Here is a 21,191-nt window from a genome sequence, read left to right as displayed (position 1 = left end):
ACTAAACACTAATTTGTGTTTTAAAAAGTCACGATAGGTCTACTTCTTGCATCTATGTAAAGGACCATCATCCACAGATGTGTTCAATCTGAACACACTCCATGGTCATTAGTTCCTTGTAATCAAGTTTGATATAATTTAAGGGTTGTTGTGAATCTAATAAGAGGATGGGAATGTTATTAATAGTATATCACGCTTCTGCTCCAGGCTCTTTCTTTTGATATTGAGGTTTAATTTGTAGAGTTGTTCTGGCTTTGAGGAAACAAAACATTTTGTGTTCACTTGAGAAGGGAAATTAGCCTTGGGTTGTTTGTACAGAATGACCTACATTACTCTTGGGTCTCTCTGTGCATGGTGTGTCCTTATAACCTTTCTGGATCTCTTCCGCCTGGATCCGCCTGGATGCATTAACATTGGATGTCATAGGGAAGTGCAAGGAGTAGCAGGAAGCATGTTATACTTACATTGATGGTACTGCTCCAGATCAAGCTGGATGATCTAGAAATGGAACATGAGAAACACAAATTTCAGGGAGGGGGGGTGAATGTAATAAATGGTCGCTGTGGTTTGTTTAATCGAGTGAGTATACAAATATATTAACTACAAAACAAGCTAATCCAGTTTAGATTTAATTGACTTTGTTTCGCAAAATTGTATTCTATTATAGAGTTTGAGGGGTTAACCCAAGTCAAATACTTCATTTTTCTATTTCTGAGGTAGTGCTATGAGTTAAATTCAAATAAAATTATGAATTTTACTGAATCAATTAATTTTTAATTAGAAATATGATGTTCCTCAAAGTGCAAAGTTCCAGACCTGTTAACAAATTGAAGTGGCCCTGTGCTTCCATACGCTGTTGATACAAACTCTCTGCACAGACTTACTGCAACTTTCTACATTATCTTGCATGTAACTGTTCCTTTTTTCTATTTGATCTTTAGATTACCATGCTGATGTTGCATGTGCGTACAGGGATCCCATTCCTATCTACCCTTTTGCTTTTCGTACCCACGCCCATGAGCTGAGCACAGTCATCAGTGGTTACCGTATACGACAAGGCGAATGGGCCCTATTGGGTAAAGGAAACCCACAATGGCCACAGGTAGGTCCAACAACATACATGTACATGTAAGAGTTTTCTTAAACAAACCATATATTACAGTCAATTTTACTAAGATGTAAAGACTTAACCAGAATCCATGAGCATAATAAAGAGGTCATTTAGACACATTAAATTTTGTACTTGAGCCTTTTTTACTCCGTTCGCTCTGTTAAAGACAGTGGACACTATTGGTAGATGTCATCGACCAGCCTTCTCACTTCATGGTGTATCTCAACATATACATAAAATATCACACCTGTGAAAATTTGAGCTCGATTGGTCGTCGGAGTTGCGATATAACTATGAAAGGAAAAAACACACAAAGTTGTGTGCTTTCAGATGCTTGATTTTGAAACCTCAAATTCTAAACTTGAGGTATCAAAATCAAATTCATGGAAAATTACTTCTTACTTGAAAACTACGTAACTTCAGAGGGAGCCGTTTCTCACAATGTTTTATACTAACAACCTCTCCCCATTACTCGTTACCGAGTAAGGTTATATGGCAATAATTATTTTGAGTAATTACCAATAGTGTCCACTGCCTTTAATGAATTCCCGTAAAAAAAACTGAGTTTGCCATGAGACAAGGTTGATTTGGCTGTGCAGTATTGGTAGCATGATTTCATCGTAGCATAGAGGATTTGGGGTTTAATGAGAGGTAATGAAAGACTTTGAGGCTCTGAGCATGCGCGCACATGCTCAGTATTGCGTGTGAGGTTTGAGCATTGCACACTACTGGCGAAAAACTGTTTAAAAGGCCTGCCCTAAAGTTTCCCATTATAGCAGTGGTCATGGTATCACATCTGCTTAGATGTCCACTAGGCCTGTTTATATAGAGAGGGTAACCACTGAAAAGTCAATGGATACTGACGGCTACCCTGCGAGATTTACACAGCACGGCAAATTTGGGAGGCCATGTTGAGGACATGTCCAGGTCATGTCCTAACCATGCATTCCTTACGCATGTTTGTATTTAGAAGTTTAATTGATCTTAAGTTTGCATTGGGGATAAAGAATACTAATTTGGGTTTTTAACCCACATACATATCGGTGTACATGTACATATATATTGGTAAAAACCCAAGTAACATCTATTAAATCGTTTGCAGTACCCGCTGCTAAACAAAGGATTCGAACTGCCTCTGGCCACCGGGCAATCTCGGTGGTCTCCTTTGTATGACCATGACACTGCTCTAGAATTGCAAAGGTCTTGGGTTTGAATCCCACCCGAGTAATATGGCTGTGATTTTTGTTAACGCACATCGGTGTATATGTGTAAAAACCCAAATTAATATTAAGAAGTTGACGTGGTAACCCAATTGGAACATTCTGTTTGGGATGAATTCTACAGCAGGGTAAAGGCTGAACCAATTTGTTGGCTCATTGTGCATTGGCACCGTGCATGCACATGTCATGTTCAAGTAACTCAAGTCAAAATGTTGATTATAACTAGCTCTTTTTAGACCTACCGCCTCGTCCAAAAGAATCTCTTTACACTGTGTGGGCTTGTAACATTATCACCGCAACAATGCAAAGCTTTAAATTTAATGAAAATGAAAATTGGCAAGTGGGTTATTAGGAATCTAACCTGTATCTTTCAGCTTTTTAGAGCAGATGTCTTTAAAGGATGGCCATCAAGGTTGGCTAGTCAGTAACAAGAGACTCCTGCCCAAATTTATGGCTCGGCTTACTGTAAGCAAAGAACCAATGCTTATGGAAGCAAGGAAGTCTGTGCTTATGTCAGCATATTGCCCAGGTTTGCAAGGAATGTATAGTTGTGGCATTCTTTGCTGACACAGCTAGCGCAGAAATTAGGCGCTTACCCTGTAAGCTGATAATGTTGATTCATAAGCGTAGAATTGGGCAGCAAGCAGAGCTCAAATTCAGTAATCAACAACAGATATGATATTCTTTCAATACATAATGCATCATTGAAGGGTGAATCTAGAAATTGAATGACATTTTTGTGTGACTCATGTTTATGAAAACAAGACCATGTTGTAATGAATTTGATAGTAACACCTCCAGAAGACATCTTGGTTGACTGCCCATTGTTATCTATACCGGCAGTACTCACAGATTGCAAATTTTTACAAAACGGGACAATTGTTTCCTTTGTTGAACAAACTTTTAAAACAAGTCTTTGAAAACTGAACTGTAGAAGGAGCCGCTTTGGGCATCAATGTAGGGGCATGGCAAATGAAATTAGTATCAAGAATGTAGGAGATTGCTCCAGGCTTGCCAACATGTACATGTGTAAGAGTGTAGGAGATTGCTCCAGGCTTGCCAACATGTACATGTGTAAGAGTGTAGGAGATTGCTCCAGGCTATTGCCAACATGTACATGTTGTAAGTGTGTAGGAGATTGCTCCAGGCTTGCCAACATGTACATGTTGTAAGAGTGTAGGAGATTGCTCCAGGCTTGCCAACATGTACATGTTGTAAGAGTGTAGGAGATTGCTCCAGGCTTGCCAACATGTACATGTGTAAGAGTGTAGGAGATTGCTCCAGGCTTGCCAACATGTACATGTGTAAGAGTGTAGGAGATTGCTCCAGGCTTGCCAACATGTACATGTTGTAAGTGTGCTCAATGTCCCTATTGTGACATGTATCAATCAATATTTGGTGCTGTCCACCCCTAGACCATGTAGACGATACATAGTTCCTTCCATTAGTTGACATGTCACTGCTGAAATAATTTCCATATTGTTAACACATCAAGTTTTACAGACACTGTTTGATTTTTGTTTCTTACCTCACTAAAAAAAAAAACACCCTGTTATTTGTTGATAGGGAAGTACAGCTAGTATTGACTAGAGTGGGATTTGAACTAACGACCTCCAGATTAACGTGCAAGCCCTCTACCAACTAAGCTATCTAGCCCTATGTTGTCAGTCTCCCTATTTTGTCAATATCTTTGTTCAGGTGCCAGTCAGAAGCCATACAACTGTTAATTGCCACGTAACCAGGGATCACACCCAAATTACGATACGACCTAGGAAACGGCAGCCAGAGGATCAACTTAAGGGGATGCAACTTTTTATTTCAGAAGTCAATATAAACCACAAGTGAAACTGACTGGGTAAATTTTTAAATGATTTTTGGGGTTGAATAAAGAGTTGGCTATTTTTTTTTCAGAGAGAGTGAACAGTTTTAGACACTTTGGAAGTAAGGTGCTGCAAGATGATTGCTTTACAATACTGTTTCGGTTTGCTTTACAGGCATTTTATCCGATGGAACAAACCTTTGAGATTCGACAGGGTGATTATTTGGCAGCACGATGTACGTACAACTCCTTAACAAGACACACAACAACACATGCTGGGTAAGAGTTGACTAAAATTAGGACCTCCTTAACAAGACACAACAACACATGCTGGGTAAGAGTTTGGTTAAACTTAGGACCTCCTTAACAAGACACACAACAACACATGCTGAGTAAGATTTGGTTAAACTTAGGACTTCCTTAACAAGACACACAACAACACATGCTGGGTAAGATTTGGTTAAACTTAGGACCTCCTTAACAAGACACAACAAAACATTCTGGGTAAGAGTTTGGTTGAACTTGGGACCTCCTTTACAAGACACAACAACAAGTGCTGGGTAAGAGTTTGGTTAAACTTAGAACCATAAATGAGCGCATGAAGCACCTAATTCTATAGTGATTCTTAGAACCATAAATGAGCGCATGAAGCACCTAATTCTATAGTGATTCTTAGAACCATAAATGAGCGCATGAAGCACCTAATTCTATAGTGATTCTTAGAACCATAAATGAGCGCATGAAGCACCTAATTCTATAGTGATTCTTAGAACCATAAATGAGCGCATGAAGCACCTAATTCTATAGTGATTCTTAGAACCATAAATGAGCGCATGAAGCACCTAATTCTATAGTGATTCTTAGAACCATAAATGAGCGCATGAAGCACCTAATTCTATAGTGATTCTTAGAACCATAAATGAGCGCATGAAGCACCTAATTCTATAGTGATTCTTAGAACCATAAATGAGCGCATGAAGCACCTAATTCTATAGTGATTCTTAGAACCATAAATGAGCGCATGAAGCACCTAATTCTATAGTGATTCTTAGAACCATAAATGAGCGCATGAAGCACCTAATTCTATAGTGATTCTTAGAACCATAAATGAGCGCATGAAGCACCTAATTCTATAGTGATTCTTAGAACCATAAATGAGCGCATGAAGCACCTAATTCTATAGTGATTCTTAGAACCATAAATGAGCGCATGAAGCACCTAATTCTATAGTGATTCTTAGAACCATAAATGAGCGCATGAAGCACCTAATTCTATAGTGATTCTTAGAACCATAAATGAGCGCATGAAGCACCTAATTCTATAGTGATTCTTAGAACCATAAATGAGCGCATGAAGCACCTAATTCTATAGTGATTCTTAGAACCATAAATGAGCGCATGAAGCACCTAATTCTATAGTGATTCTTAGAACCATAAATGAGCGCATGAAGCACCTAATTCTATAGTGATTCTTAGAACCATAAATGAGCGCATGAAGCACCTAATTCTATAGTGATTCTTAGAACCATAAATGAGCGCATGAAGCACCTAATTCTATAGTGATTCTTAGAACCATAAATGAGCGCATGAAGCACCTAATTCTATAGTGATTCTTCCATGTCTACCCAAAACTGTACAAATATTGGATACACATGTGGCAATACCAAATCAGGATTTTTCCAAAACCAGATTTGACGAAGTGATTGTATTCTGCCGCAACGCACTCACCAAAATTATTCATTATTTGTTTGATACAATTTACACAAAGTTCCTCGTCATTTGACATACTGTTACAATAAACACAAAATAGATATGAGAACTCATTCACCTGACAATCTGATTAGTCTTTAAACCCTTTCTAAACAACATGGATCACTCCATATGGACACCAAGCAAGTGATACAAACTTGCTTTGTTTTGAAAAACATGTGGTGAACAATTTGTTTACAACGCTTACAAAATGGCTTTAATTTTGGAGAGTGGCAGTAACCACTGCATGGACTACATGTGAAGTGTGTCAATAATTACCCATCAATTAGAACATGTAATCTTTGAGTTTAAACATCACTTACTGGATTGAGGTATTGTCTGTTCTGCTATTTATGTTTGGGGTTGAACTTGTTTCTGAGTGCATGTTGTACGAGCCTGAAATATACCACAACACCCCTTGCAATTGCCCATGGAATGTCTTATGCTTTTGTTGTAGTTTGCATTGGTGCCCTTTGACATGAAAGTGCCCCACCATGGGTGAGTTAGCTGTGTCCTGTAAAGGACACAGTTAAATGCTGTCCATTTTTTCTGGGTTTGCTTCTTTAAGAAATAAATGTCAAGTTGGATTCTTGTTTTTTTAAACATGTTTCAGTGCAACAGCCAATGATGAGATGTGTAATTTCTACATGATGTATTACACGGACGCCATTAATGGTGAATCTTATAAGATGTGTTGGGATGGTGGCAGTCAACAAATCTTTAGGAATATCCCATTTGGTAAGATGAGTGTTTTCATTGTAACCAACCTAGGCATGCATCTTTTCCTCGGATCAGCTGATTTCCCTCTTTTTGTTTTACCATTAAAAATTGAAAAATACTATACAGAATCATGCCTGTTCACCGGTTGATCTTAGTATCTATTCCTGAATTCACTCAAGCCCTCTCTTATGATATTTGGATCATTCATTCAGACTATTCTAACAGCTAACCTAATGCCTGCCCGTTGTTAAGTTTTGACCTGCACTACTTGACTAGACTAGAGTGACCCTTAGAGGCACTTTTGATAATTGCTCAAAAAAATTGTTAGGATAAAAACTTACTTGTTAGCAATCAATGTAGAGATGTTGACAGTATAAAACATTGTGAGCAACTGCTCCTTCTGAAGTAAATTTGATTTTGAGACCTCAGAATTTGATTTTGAGGTCTTGATCTGAAAGCACACTTCGTGTGACAAGGGTGTTTTTCTTTCATTATTATCTCGCAACTTCCATGTCCAATTGAGTTCAAATTTTCACTGGTTTGTTATTTGATGCATATGTTGAAATATACCAAGTGAGAAGACTGGTCTATGGCAATTACTAAAGGTTGTCCAGTGTCATTAAACTTCTTACACACCTTATAGTAAGAATGTATGCAACTATCTGACCCCACAGATTCCGACACAATTCCCCTTCATCCTCCATCGCTCCACCGGCAGGAAGTCCCCCAGGGAGGTGTACCTTACGATCATGTACCCCAAGAATCTTACGGCTACAACAACAATGAAGAGTCCAACTACAATCCTAACTGGAATGCAGACGACCCAAATGAGGACACCTATAAGAACTTTTTAGACAAGTGGAGCCGCATCACTCAGTCGTATTTCACCCAAGGTGAAAATGAAGAAAAAGTGGATGGAGCAGATGAGATGGTTGAAGATGTAGGAATGGAAGTGAATACAGTGAAACCTGAGATGGGGCAGACGGTAATGGATGCTGAGTGGTCCACAGAGAGGGCTAAGACAGAGCAAGGTGCTGCTGATGAGGGAAAGGATGGTGAGTCAATTGTGCCTGTTGAATCAGAATGAAATATTAAGCTCAATCCTTAACCCTTTAAATACATGTAACCCTCACACAACCCTAAACTGCAGTAATTGTTTCTCCTCAAAGGAGAAGTGTCGAGCGTAGCGATTAAAAGCACCGAATTCAAACTCTGGTGTTTCTGGTCAGCAGAGTGTGGTTTTGAGTCCCCCAGTCCTTACGCAAGACACTAAACCATTGCTTCTTCCTTGGAATAGGGCGTTAAGCCATTGGTCCCATGTGTTGTGTAACGCATGGAAAAGAACCCAGTGCACTTATCGAGCCCCAGTGTTCCTGGCTGTGGCTGCTGAATGTGCTGGGGCACCTTGTAAACCCTTACTAAGGGCTACATAAATTGGGCTTAGAATTCACAACATAAATACCTTTCTTTCTGTATCAATGTATTTAATACATGTACTTGCACCTAGTAGAAACACTTTGATAGTGGATTTGATTCGATTCCTCAAACCGCCTGATAAGTTTGGCAAGCTGGCGAGTTTTACAAATGAAAAATAGCGCGCAATACTGATATTGCAATAGTCTAAAAGTAACCCAAGGTCCCCAATATAATTTTATTTTGTATTCCACCTTCTATCAGAAGTCCTATCCTCAACATCACATGTACACAACACACAACAAATAGTTTTTCTGTTTATTGTCCAGACCGAATGTTACAAAGAACATATTTCATGCACACTGAACACAGTAATGGCGACTGTACTTCATGTACTTGCTTTCACAGTAGACTTGCAGGTTTTTTTTACACAAGGGATAGCATGATTTGAAAGGATACCTCAGAGAGTTTTAGATAAAGACGTTTTCTGTTGGGAAAAGAGGCATTAGTTTTATTCCCAATGGTTTGTTGTGAATATTTATAAATTGTTTTTTAAATAGTTTATTTCATTCAAGTGACATTATAGTTGAGCAAACTTATTCGCAAACTTAACATGTACATGTAAAAAAGAAAATCATTGACACAAACATTGTTTCCTAAGTTTATTTGATCTGTCTTATGTTTTCGATCGCAAAGCTTCAATATGATAAATGAAACAGAACAACTGTGCAAATCATTTTCAAGGTAATTTTATCCTCTACAAAATAAACCAAACTGGTTATGTACACAAAAATAATCACAACTAAAGTTATTTAAGTATTTCTAGTTACAGTTAAAAATCTTGTGACTTTCTGTGCTGCATTCAAGGTGAACATGACTCATGCTTGTGCGCATGAGTGCAAAAAGGTTAAAAGTGTCGGTATTTTCAGCTTGAAGAAAGTCTTAGTGTTAGATTCCAAATGTTGACACTAACAGTGTCGTGTATTATTATGATTGTTATCATTAATTAGATCTGCGGAAGATGGAGGGATGGCCAATCACTCAAGGTATAACACTAGGACAGGTTGCTGGAGTAGCAGTTGATTCAACAGGAGATGTGCACATATTCCATAGAGTGAAGACAGTGTGGGGTGTAGGGTGAGTACTCACATAATAGACATAGTATACAAGCATTGGTCTGCAGTTGATTCAACAGGAGATGTGCACATATTCCATAGAGTGGAGACAGTGTGGGGTTCAGGGTGAGTACTCACATAATAAACATAGTATACAAACATTGGTCTGCAGTTGATTCAACAGGAGATGTGCACATATTCCATAGAGTGGAGAGAGTGTGGGGTGTAGGGTGAGTATAAACGACCTTTATCATGGTGTGGTCATCTTGATTTTACTCCATTCCAACTCATTGTAACCAAACTGAGGCTAGACGAAATAGTCTGGTGCCATGGGCAATGAATGTTAGCATCCATTACTGTTATTGGAAACGGGGAACATGACCAAGATAGTGACAGCATGATAAGGGTCTATAGACATGGTATACAAGCATGGTCTGCATAATGGGAAGGATGGAATAGTACAGTGTGAGTACTGTAATGCTGAGTATTAAGAGAAGAAACTGTACTTGGTTTACGGATGAGACAATGTACATGTATGGGTTTTATCTTATTTTACTATAAGGTGACTTATCAATACAGTTGTACAGAGGTGCATGACCTAGCTTGTAGCGATTTGAGAGGCGAGTCTCTTGCACTGAGGTGTAAGGGAAAGTCAAAGGAGAGGTTTGGGCCCTGAGAGAAAGTTGGGGCGATGTTTTATAAGATATTGGTGGCAGGGGGAACTCTTGATTTAGAAATGATGTCACACAGAAATAGCGTAAGATTAGTGACATCATTTCTAAGAACATGGTTAAATGATGTTGTGGTCAACATTGAGAGTAATGGTCAGTACTGGGGGACCTTTAGGTCATAGATTAGGAAAGTGTGTGGTGTGTTTTATAGTCAGATATGGGAGTGAGCCTCGAAAATATATGGGATATTGGCCACCTGTTGAGATGTATACAACTATTTGAGGAATTATTGGATAGTCTGCCCTACAGTACCATCAAGTTTACGGGCATGATTACTTTTTGGCAAACCCTTGCATTTGTGCCAATATATATACATTATTTTGTGTGTGTGTGTGCAGGAGTTTTAGTGTTGACAACCATTACCTGCATTCAGAACAAGGTGCCATCAAAAACAACACAGTACTAGTAATTGACAAGGAAACAGGACTGGTTAAACAGCAGTGGGGAGCTAACATGTAAGTATCAGTTTATTTGTTTGTATTTGTATCATTCCTAGCCCTATGACTCTTCCTCTGTGCTGTACACAGATACAGAGTCCTAAAATTAAGGGCCATTTCTGGGGCAGAACATATTCAAAGCTTCATAACTAAAATTTTACCTGCAAGAAGCCACTAGTTTCAACTGATTCACATTCAAGGGCAGCATACACTTTTTGCGGTGGGTTTTGGTCGTCACATAGTCATCAAAAATTCTGTACCTTCTTCCTACATTACTACCCGTTAAGAAAGTGTTAGGCCGCCAGGGCTATATCATCACTTAAAAAATACAACAAGTTTGTTTTCTTATCTTTAGCTCACAGTAGTCAGTTCCTGTCTTAACAGTAATCTTTTGTGTGTTACTTGCAGGTTTTTCATGCCTCACGGTCTCTCCATTGACCATGAGAGTAATGTTTGGCTCACAGACGTTGCTCTCCACCAGGCTTTCAAGTTTCCTGCTGGGGGTAGTGGAGAGCCACTACTCACTCTAGGAACAGAATTTCAGCCAGGCAGTGGTACTGACCACTTCTGTAAACCAACGGACGTTGCAGTTGATCCAGCCTCAGGGAATATTTATGTCGCTGATGGCTATTGTAACAGCAGGATCGTCATGTTTTCTCCTACTGGAGACTACATTAAGGAATGGGGGAAAGCATCATCCTATATTGGTAACGTTTTTTATTTACTTCCCCTTCACTAATTTAACAACAACTCACATTGCATTGACCGAATGAACCAGTAGTCTGGTTTTACATGTTGCATATATCAACATATTATAAGTCATAAAACTAATCAGACAACTCTATTCTGATTGCTGTTGTAAATGGCAATGACTCTTTATGCGAATTGTTGATAAGTTTTGTGACCTTGGTTAACTGTAGTCAGGAGTCTTTGATACCACAGCTGTGATGCTCACCATATCCTAACCAATCATATCTGGGGTGTGTTCCACTCGCGCAAACGACTCGCAACTGTTCGCGCAAACGTTTTTTATCTTTTGAATGATTGGTGCGTATATGTGATGTAAATATCAACTTTGTTATTCCAAATCTGCATTATCATCCACTGAAAATACAATGTAATTATGTTTGTGACAAAGAAATAATACCGTATGCTTGTCCGCCATTTAAAAACCACTCGCCAACACCTCAGAAGTATGTTCGCCTAAAGTTGCCAACGGTGGCGGCGAACAACTCGTTCCACTTGAAATTGTTGGCGAACGTGCGCAAATGTTGGCAACGTTTGCGCGAGTGGAACGTACCCCAGGTTATGTGTAATGTGTACCCTAAATTTAGGCTTATAAGTAACCCAGTGTATAAACAGCAATGCCCTAAAAAAAAAGATTTAGGTGTCAGCGTATAAGCCGCCAGGCATATAAACCACAGTCACGAGCGCACAAAGACAGGGGCAGTGCGTATTTGCGGTCATTTGTGGCCACGTGCAGTGATTGGCAGTCGGCACATCAGTCATTGTGCGTCGCCACAATGTGCGAGTTGCGTTGCAATAAAGTCAAATTGTATTAAAGTTAACATCATAGATCGTTTTTGTAATGGTCTATTAGGATGGTCTGCATCAAGTGGCAACCCGACTGTATTTTTTTTGCAGCTATCTCATATCTCATACTCATGATCATGCATTGCGATCAACCCCACTATAGCGTGAGACATTACAGATTATACCATGGGTCCAAGGATGACAATTATTTCAAATTCGCCATTAAGAAAAGTCGCGGAATAACATCATTTTGACGTTCAAAGTGTTCATAAATATGGAGGGAAAAAAAGTCTTGTTGAACGGATGGATTTCCTTGCAAAAGTTACGGTACTGCTTTGTTTAGATGGAGAAATTTTGAATCAGTCTGTGCTGTTAATAACTGTGTAGTGTACTAGTATATTGTCACTAGGTTAACTCAGTATTAAGGTGGAATAAAGATATCTAATATTTAAAAACAAACCCAAAGAAGTACATGTGTGTTGGAAGACAAGCAGTCTCAAACAGTAAATGGCAATATACACACAGCAGGTGAAATGAAAATGATTCTTAAAATGTTAAAATTTGCCTGGCTCTATAGCGATTGTACACACTTAAGTTATCACACAAGCGCGAGTGGAATACGGAAAAATATAGCGCTTCTGCGTCCCATATCCAACGAGGCCGAAGGCCGAATTGGATATGGGACGCAGACGCGCTATATTTTCTGTATTTCCACGAGCGCGCGTGTGATAACGTGTTTATCGTCAAGCAAACTTGGCGCGTGACATAGAACACACAAGACGCATGGTAGTGATATTAGCCGTGCAATATTATACACATAATGAATGTTTATGAGTGCAATGGTGCGAATAATGTTCATGAGTTGAAAGATGGAATGTTCTATTCAACGAGGCGGAGCCGAGTTGAATGGAACATTCCAGCTTTCAACGAATGAACATATTCGCACCATTGCACGAATGAAAAACATTCATTATTTGTTTTATATAACATCCAAGTAGATCTTTGTCATTTTGATTGAAAGATACAACTTTCAAAACAAACAATTTCAACTGTAGAAGCCGAATGCTAGTAATTTTACTATGCCTTCTTGCAGTAACACCTGCTGCGTTACCAAAGACGCGCGCACGCAGTGATGTTTTTACTCAGCTTTTTCGTTCCATCCGTTCCAGCGTGCAATGGTACTTTTCGGATGGAACGAAAAAGCACGGTGAGTGACTCAGCGTGCAATGGTACTTTTATTTGCTATCACGTGACGGACAATCCTCCAATCAAATGGCAAGGATCTGCTTGGGTGTTATATAAAGGTTTTTATCACCACTCCATTCTGCCAATCTGATTGGAGGATTAGCGCGTACTTGAAGATAATAGTTAACATTGTATGTTTTATACATGTAGGAAGGGAGCTTGCAATCAACCCTGCACCAAGTACGTTCTCAGTACCACACAGCCTATCATTCATCCCAGATAGACGCCAAATATGTGTAGCCGACAGGGAAAATGGACGTATACAGTGTTTTCAAGCTGACACAGGGGAGTTCAAGAAGGAATACAAATTAAAGGAGTTTGGGGCTCAGGTATTTGCCATCAACTACAGTCCCTGGAAAGGTATTATTTGAGTCTTTTGGTGTTAATTCTTATAGTGTGTATTGGTGAGGGGTGTTTGACTTCAGTAAACAAACTTATCTCCTACCGGGTCAGTCATGATACTTTGTTAACACAGCTGACTGGCGAACTGACTGGCGAGAGTATTTATTGAAGGCCACTTACCTCTATCGTTGTATTCTGATAGAGAAAAATGTAGTTTACGCACCCAAAGCTTCCTGTAGAATTGTGAGAGGCGATGTGTTGATGGTAAAAGGTGCCATCAGGTAAAGTGTGACTACCCTAGCATCTTTGAAATCATTGTGTGTAGCTTCAACAACTTGCAGTATCTGGAAACTTATTGAAGGTTCTAAACTTCTCTTTACTGGTAAAGGAATGTTTGTTGATATGATAATGTTTTTTCCTTGTCCTATTGGGACGACACCCCCCGGGTCGTGTGCGGACAATGTGGCCCCCATATTTTGCGTTTCTTATTTCTTGCAACAGCTGGTGCCTCCTTCCGGTCGCGCCTCGTTGCCATGACGCCATAATAATTGTATGATGTGCAATAGTCCCGCGTATACCCACCGCCTTCCTAAACGGTGCTAGTCTATCCAATTGTAATTTGCTCTACAGATAAGTAGAGTGACGTAGACTCCCCCCCCCCCCCCACAGTAGTGTGGGTAGGGTCTACGAACGAATACTTACCTGTAGAGCATCCCTCCCGCCTGCCCCACTATACTTGGTTCTTGTATACTTGTACGTATGAGTTTCTGAGAAAGAGGGCGATTCGCGCCGTAGTGCACTGGGCGATGGAGGGCGCTGTTGCACTTGTTGTAAAAAAGTCTTAGTGTTACCTAGCGGCGCATAGGGAATATTCAATTGTAGTAATTTGCTCTACAGGTAAGTATTCGTTCGTAGACCCTACCCACACTACTGTGGGGGGGGGGAATTTTGGGCCTAATCTGTTATGTGTTTACTTGCTGAAAGTAGCAAAAACTAGCACAATTTTCGGCATGTAAAATTGTCCTTAGTTATGGTTATTTATAACAACCAAAATTTCCTGTTGCATTTTTTAAGGATTTTAGATACAATTAAAAAAAAAAAAAAAGCTTCAATTCAGAAGGAAATATTTTACATAAAAATTTGTTCCAGTGTGAACTTCATATTCAGTAAACCATTTTCAGGAAGATTTTTTAATCTTACCATATCTGTATAATATTCTTTTTGGTTTGCCGATATACACATTTTGGCGCTGTAAACTCGGTACTTTCCCAAGTTCTGGGAAAAAAAACACAGGTATATTTCACAGGCAAATCTGTCTTTAATGTTTTATGGAATTCCTGAAATAGTTTTCTCAATAGTTATGGTGTCTATTTGATTGTGTTATATGATGATAGGAGGTGTGTTGTATGCAATCAATGGGAGAGGAGCCATCAGGGGGAGTACGTCCAATCCAGTAGTACAAGGATTCACCATTGACTTTGATACCGGCAAGCTGTTACAGACGTGGAAACCTGCAAGTATGGTGAGTATATCAATGAAGCATGCTTAATCTACTTGTAGGTAGACTTGTGGACAAGTCGTTAAACGTCTGTCGCGGTGATAGCCTTCCAACTTCTTCCAAATCCAAATCTCCCCGCGATTCCCGCGGTATTCTTGCGAGACTGCTGGCCCTGCGAGACTACTGCTCTCACGAATGCGATCAAAGTAGAAGTTGGCAACCAGCAGTTCGCGCGAGAGCAGTGATTTCGCGAGAGCACCGCCACAACTCGACTATCTCACCACGTTTGACCATTAACGACTTGTCCACAAGTCTAACCTGTAGGTGATGCAGCATAAATGCAGCAAATCCATTCAGAAACATTCAGTAATTGGGTCTGAACCAGCAACTGAAGACAGCTGTAATGATGTATGCAAAGGAGTACCATTCAATGTAGTATGGTGATACATTGAATGACATCGCTATGGGTTTAGTCACACATTATACAATTGTTGTACGCCGAGACGAGGTCCATGGTGTTTTGTACACCCGAGGGGGAAAAAGGAACCTAATACAATACAACTTCATAATTGTTGACCGAGATATAACAAATCTTTCTGGACCAGTCAAACACATTGACTGCCTACTGACTGGATTCATATTGTCTTAAAGAGAAATGAAACATGCATTGGTCCATGGAGGTATAGAATAAGATTGGTCTGAGAATTTTCCTAGTAAGTTTTAGGACCATTCTAATTTGAGACTTAATTGCATTACATATGGAGTCGAACATTAATATTCAAAGCATTTGTCTCTCTTTGTTGTTATTGTTTCAGGAGTTTGGTCGGCCCCATGATGTTGTTGCATCCACTGATTTTAGAAATGTGTACGTTGTTGAAATTGGACCCAACAAAGTGTGGAAGTTTGAAAGAACTCTTGGTATGTACCAAATGTTATGTTTAGTTTCAGAGATCAATTATTTATTTATCGCTTTTGCATTATACACTTAGTATTGTGAATATCACTTTTCCTCAATTGTTTGCAAACTTCTTAAGTATTGTACAAATAAGTATTACTGTCAGAGGGCGGGGTGGGGGGGGGTGGGGGGATGGAGTTTCTGACAAACTTAAAATTTGTATAAAGAAAAATTAAACCACACAGTTAAAGGGAGAAAATGAACCTCCCTGTTTCAGATATATATACAGCACCTTCCCCAAAACGTGCTTCAATGCTAATCATGACCATGTCATTTTATTGTGAACCAAATTCCCTTAATCTTTGACTTTTTATTTGGTGATGTATTTCAAATAAAATGAACCAATATTGAATTGAATTGAAACGATCAAACTTATGTACCAATCCATAGGACCTGAGCCAACTACATCAAACTTGTTAGAGAATGGTCACAGCAGCCAGTCATTGAAACAGAACTCCTCAGAGCACATACCTAATGCAGCCACAGATGCCAGCCTTACCACTACAGCCATCATTGTAGCAGTACTGGCGGTTCCAATCTTCCTGATGCTACTGGTTGCTATTGCAGTCCGCTTAAGGGCACAGGGGCGGATGAAATTCTTCAAAGGAGGTGACTCAGGGACGGCAATCCGATCGGGATATAGAGCGACTGACAAGTTCAGTTTTGGAAATTTTTTCAATCGCAGAAAGGGTTTTAACCAGGTGAGCACGGAAGATTCAGATCACGATGGGGGGATGGGTTGGAGTGACGATTCTGACGTTGAGGAGTACAGCATTATGAATTCAAAGAGAACGCAAAATTTATGAGAGGGAATGTGATATGTTTGTAGAATGATTTGTTAAAAACATTTTTTGTCTTGGTTATCCTCCCTTTTCTAAATCCTTGTGGGTCTCTTCACACTAATGCATACATAGGGCACATTTCATTACGTGATAATGATATAAGCCATGCAGGATTGTGCTTATACTAACACAATGTTTTGTTTATTTAAGATTAGAGATGATCGTTAAATACGCCAGGTCAGTATACAGATAAGTTTCCACGCTTAAACCGCTGTGATATTTTTCCTGTACTTACGTGCATTCTTGTGTTTGCTCAATGGAATGTCTGGTTGGATATTCATGTCAGCTTTCCATCAGTGTCCATCTTGTATAGTTGATGTTTGGTGTCTTGTAATCAGACATGACATGCTTACTGTGTAGCCCTTAGATGGATAGCACTGTTGGGCAAGGTAAATGGGTTACTGCTACATGTAGGCAGACACAACATCATCACCAATCTAAGTTTAGACCTTCTTTGTTGGCAACAGTTATAGACCTTTTATATGCACATGACGTCATTTCAGTAGGGCGCTCTCACCCAGAGGTCAAACGGAGGTTGTTCATTGGCCAATCCTGTGCACCATGCGTACGAATCTGTGCATTTTGACTGTTTCGGCACCGTTTTTACTTCTAAGATGGCTACTGGATGACGTTAATGCATAAGGTCTATTGAGCTGCAAAACAATGAAGTACAAACATATGTTTACAAGTGATGGCTTTATGAAATGGTAAAGTGTGTACCGTACATGTACGTCATTTGTTTTTTAAGAGTAGTCATACAGCAAGATCACAAGACAATATCCTAAAATTACAAAGGTTGTTTAGTGTATTAGGAAAGAATTTTTCTATTATGTAGGTTTTTTTTCTGGCTTAGTGTGACTTAACAACTACATACTCAGTTATTTTCTTAAGTTTATTCATGTTTTTGTTTTAAGTTGAATTATCACATAGTTTTACCAATTTATTTAAAATGTTACTAGCTGAGGTTAAAATGGACACCATTTGTGTACATTGTATAGTGCTATGAACCCATTAAAGGCTTTAAATCACAACATTAAAGAAAGCATCACTTTACAGGCAACTTAAAGCAGCTCAAAATTTGTTGAATGTTTTTTTTGTTTTTTTGAAATTCGCCATTTATTTTATAAATATTAAAAGCGTGTAACCCCATCTCAATGCAAGAAATTACACATTCCGTTCACTTTTAATATAATTATTGAAACATTAACTCAAGTAATTTTTTTCTTCTGGCAAACATCTCTTACTGTTCCTTTTACTGAATACATGTTTCCAATTTGCTAGAAGGGGATGATAATTTTGGTATTTGGGTTGGCTGAGTGGTGGTGTCTTTACATTGCATCTTTGTTGACTCTAGTTCGAATCCTGCTAAGGACCAGAGCCTGTGCATGTGGATTGGGTTTTTCAGTCCCTTTTTATAAGGGGATGATATAGTTGGCATTGGGGTTGGCTTAGTGGTGTCTTCTCTTCATTCAATTCACCTCTGTGGACTCATGTTCGAATCCCGCTCTGGGTAGAGTCATGCATGTATTGGGTTTCCCAAGTTTTTTTCTCTTATGTTTTCTAGAAAGGTATTTTCAGACCTATGTGTTTTACAGTGCAAAGCACATTAGAGGGTTTCTTTATTATTTATAATACCAGAATGAAAAAATCTACATAAATGTAAAGGAACTTTTAAATAAAGGACTGGTGGAGACTTAAGCTCCCCTCCCATTTCTAATCACCCCCTCCCCCATTAAAATAATAAACTATTGATAATAATAATTTTAGAAATAGTTATAAATATATATTCTTGATGAGTTTAATTTGGGAACCGATGCATTGAAGTGGATATAGGCTCTGGTCAGCCTCATAACACATTGTGTTGTTATCATCTCTGCATACATGTTTGTGCTTGGTGAAACATCTCATTTGCCTGATTTGTATTCAATACCCGAAGGTACAATTTGTGGAAATTAAGTTGCACCATTACTGTGCATCCATTGAATCTGCATGGTTCTTCTAATACAATAGTGGTATGTACATGTACTGTGCAAATGTATGACATAGAAATGGTAGTCCAGCAACCATTATGGATAATATGTAACTGTATATAACAGTTTTAGGGCAGTTATATCATGTTGTAAATATCCAGTCAGTGTGTTTAAACCTAAGATTATAGCAAGATACTTCAAGATTAAGCAATCGAGACAAACAAACTCAAAAATCTTCAAGTACTATTCATAAATTTAATTATTGTAGTTTTGTACATCAGTACTGTCTAACACTGAAAGATTAGCATTGGTATTCATATACTAATTAATTGTCAATACCAAAAATTGAATTGCTGATGATAGAATGATGTTCATTGGTTATACACAACAACATATATTGTAATTATGTGTGTATGTTTTAATTATCTGGGAAGACATGAAATAAACAAGAAAGAGTTGTTGGTAAACAAGAACCAATAATATAGACTTCACCTTAGGATGGCTGATTAATTGTCATCTATCCAGCCTGCTGCGGAAAATCACTGCATTTGCAGTATGGAATACACCCTCCCATAATTATGTAACGGCCCATTTATTTAAATTTCACCACCATCACCACATCATAACACCCGCATTACATCATTATAACACTCCCACAATGTCTCTGTAGTTTTTGTAATGATATACAAACTACTCGCTTGTACATACTATTTCTGGAATGAAAGCTGTATAAAGAAGCTGCTTTAGATAATCTGCATCGACGATGACTTTATTTGCGTCAAACTTAAGTAACTTGCCAATTGCACCCATCGTGCTTTTTGTGTCTCTAATATACATGTACATAAATCGCTTGATAACGGCGATTATGGCAGAGAAACTTTGCTTATAGGAACACGTTGCCTTGGATCGGACGAGTTGGTCTATACAAATGCGTTTGTAACCAGTTGTTAAAAATGCATATGGTTAGAAAGATGTTTTAAAAGTAGAACACAATGATCCACACAAGTTTGCCTCGAAATTGCGCGGTTTTCCTTTTACTCTGCGAAATAACACGGTCGCCCATTTATATGGGAGTCACAAACGTGACTCCCATAAATGGCCGATCGGTTTAGTCGACGAGGTAAAAGGAAAACCACGCAATTTCGAGGCATATTTGTGTTGATCATTGTATTATACTTTTACAACATCTTCCTACCCATATGCATTTCATAACAAACGGTTACAAACGCTTGTTATAGACCAACTCGTCCGATCGAAGGCAACGTGTTCCTTTAAACTTAGTTGGTTAACCGAATATATAGACAACGAAGTGGGACGAATATCTTTACATATTTAGTTTGAACGAAAAAACATTGAAAACATGTACACTCAAAATTTTAAATGCACAAAATGACATACCCGTCGTCTTCTGTGTAAGTGTGCATGTTTTTCAGATCAATGAGTAAATTTACATGCAGTGTATACCTTGTATTAATTTTGTGCAGCTCGCTGATTGATTTATGTGTATTATTTGTGTGTCTTAGTAGAAGTCTAAATACTATAGATGTATACTGTAGACTCTCTGTGCGAACCTACAGAGCCAAGATATTCACATTAAGTTATTTACTGAAATGTATTGTCATTAAATGTTTACTTTATACAAATAATATTTGTGGTATTTATTAGTTGAAATACCGTGTATTTTTGTAAAAAATATTTTCTTCACATTTTGTTTTTGTTTTTATTGTTTAATTCGCAAAGGTAACGAGTAAAATGATTGGCTTTTGAGTCAAGCTTGTAAATACTAAGCACAGTGTGTATTATTTTGTTGTTATTGTTTTGGGTCAGTGTGTACTTTTTGTCCAGTAACTCATCAGATAGGGTCTATACCAAACATACAACCATGATATCAAACAATAAACAGATAGGGTCTATACCAAACATACAACCATGATATCAAACAATAAACAGATAGGGTCTATACCAAACATACAACCATGATATCAAACAATAAATCATTACTGAAAAAACTCTGACTAACAAAAACATGCCACTCATCTTTGAGATTTTCAATTTTTTTTTAGAAAAAATTAATTAAAATGACTCACAAATAAATCCTGTATGCATACCTGTATACCGATAAAGAGCATCTGGAATTGGTCCAAATACCTTACCAAAGAAGTGACTTGGCTATCAATTGGCAAACAATAAATTATCCAACAACAATAATAACGTGTAAGGTAATTATAGTTGGTAGGCCACTATTTGAAAACACCGAGCCGAATCCCAGTGCGACAATACAGATTTCCAGAAGCGCTATATACGACCAACGCGTCATTCAATTAACATTGTATGTGACTGACAAACCATAGTATATGATAATAATGTGCTTCAAATGCCTATAATAACCGTAGTGCCCGTTAATGAGCATTATTATGTAGTATACCTTTTTTTTGTAATACGGCATTGCCATCATGCGCTGGATGTCCCCAACAAGGACGTTTGCTCCATCC

At 38.5% G+C, this 21,191-nt stretch overlaps 1 protein-coding gene across 2 annotated transcripts in view; it reads left to right on the top strand.

Moving 5' to 3' along the window:
- Positions 1-19,190, top strand: part of LOC117295427 (peptidyl-glycine alpha-amidating monooxygenase B-like) — a 52,465-nt gene extending 33,275 nt beyond the window's left edge. For both annotated transcript variants that reach the window (XM_033778079.1, XM_033778080.1), the window contains exons 9-19: positions 942-1,102; positions 4,326-4,429; positions 6,512-6,636; positions 7,293-7,673; positions 9,042-9,168; positions 10,216-10,332; positions 10,723-11,021; positions 13,243-13,452; positions 14,829-14,956; positions 15,748-15,850; positions 16,278-19,190. In XM_033778079.1, coding sequence (XP_033633970.1) covers positions 942-1,102; positions 4,326-4,429; positions 6,512-6,636; positions 7,293-7,673; positions 9,042-9,168; positions 10,216-10,332; positions 10,723-11,021; positions 13,243-13,452; positions 14,829-14,956; positions 15,748-15,850; positions 16,278-16,693 — 2,171 coding nt within the window. In that variant the 3' untranslated portion in view covers positions 16,694-19,190. The remainder of the gene's footprint in view (positions 1-941; positions 1,103-4,325; positions 4,430-6,511; positions 6,637-7,292; positions 7,674-9,041; positions 9,169-10,215; positions 10,333-10,722; positions 11,022-13,242; positions 13,453-14,828; positions 14,957-15,747; positions 15,851-16,277) is intronic.
- Positions 19,191-21,191: the final 2,001 nt, after the last annotated feature.

Source organism: Asterias rubens, chromosome 10 (assembly GCF_902459465.1).
Source record: "Asterias rubens chromosome 10, eAstRub1.3, whole genome shotgun sequence".
Classification (NCBI taxonomy): Eukaryota; Metazoa; Echinodermata; class Asteroidea; order Forcipulatida; family Asteriidae; genus Asterias; species Asterias rubens.
The sequence above is the reverse complement of the archived record's forward strand: the minus strand, read 5'-3'. Positions and strand labels throughout refer to the sequence as shown.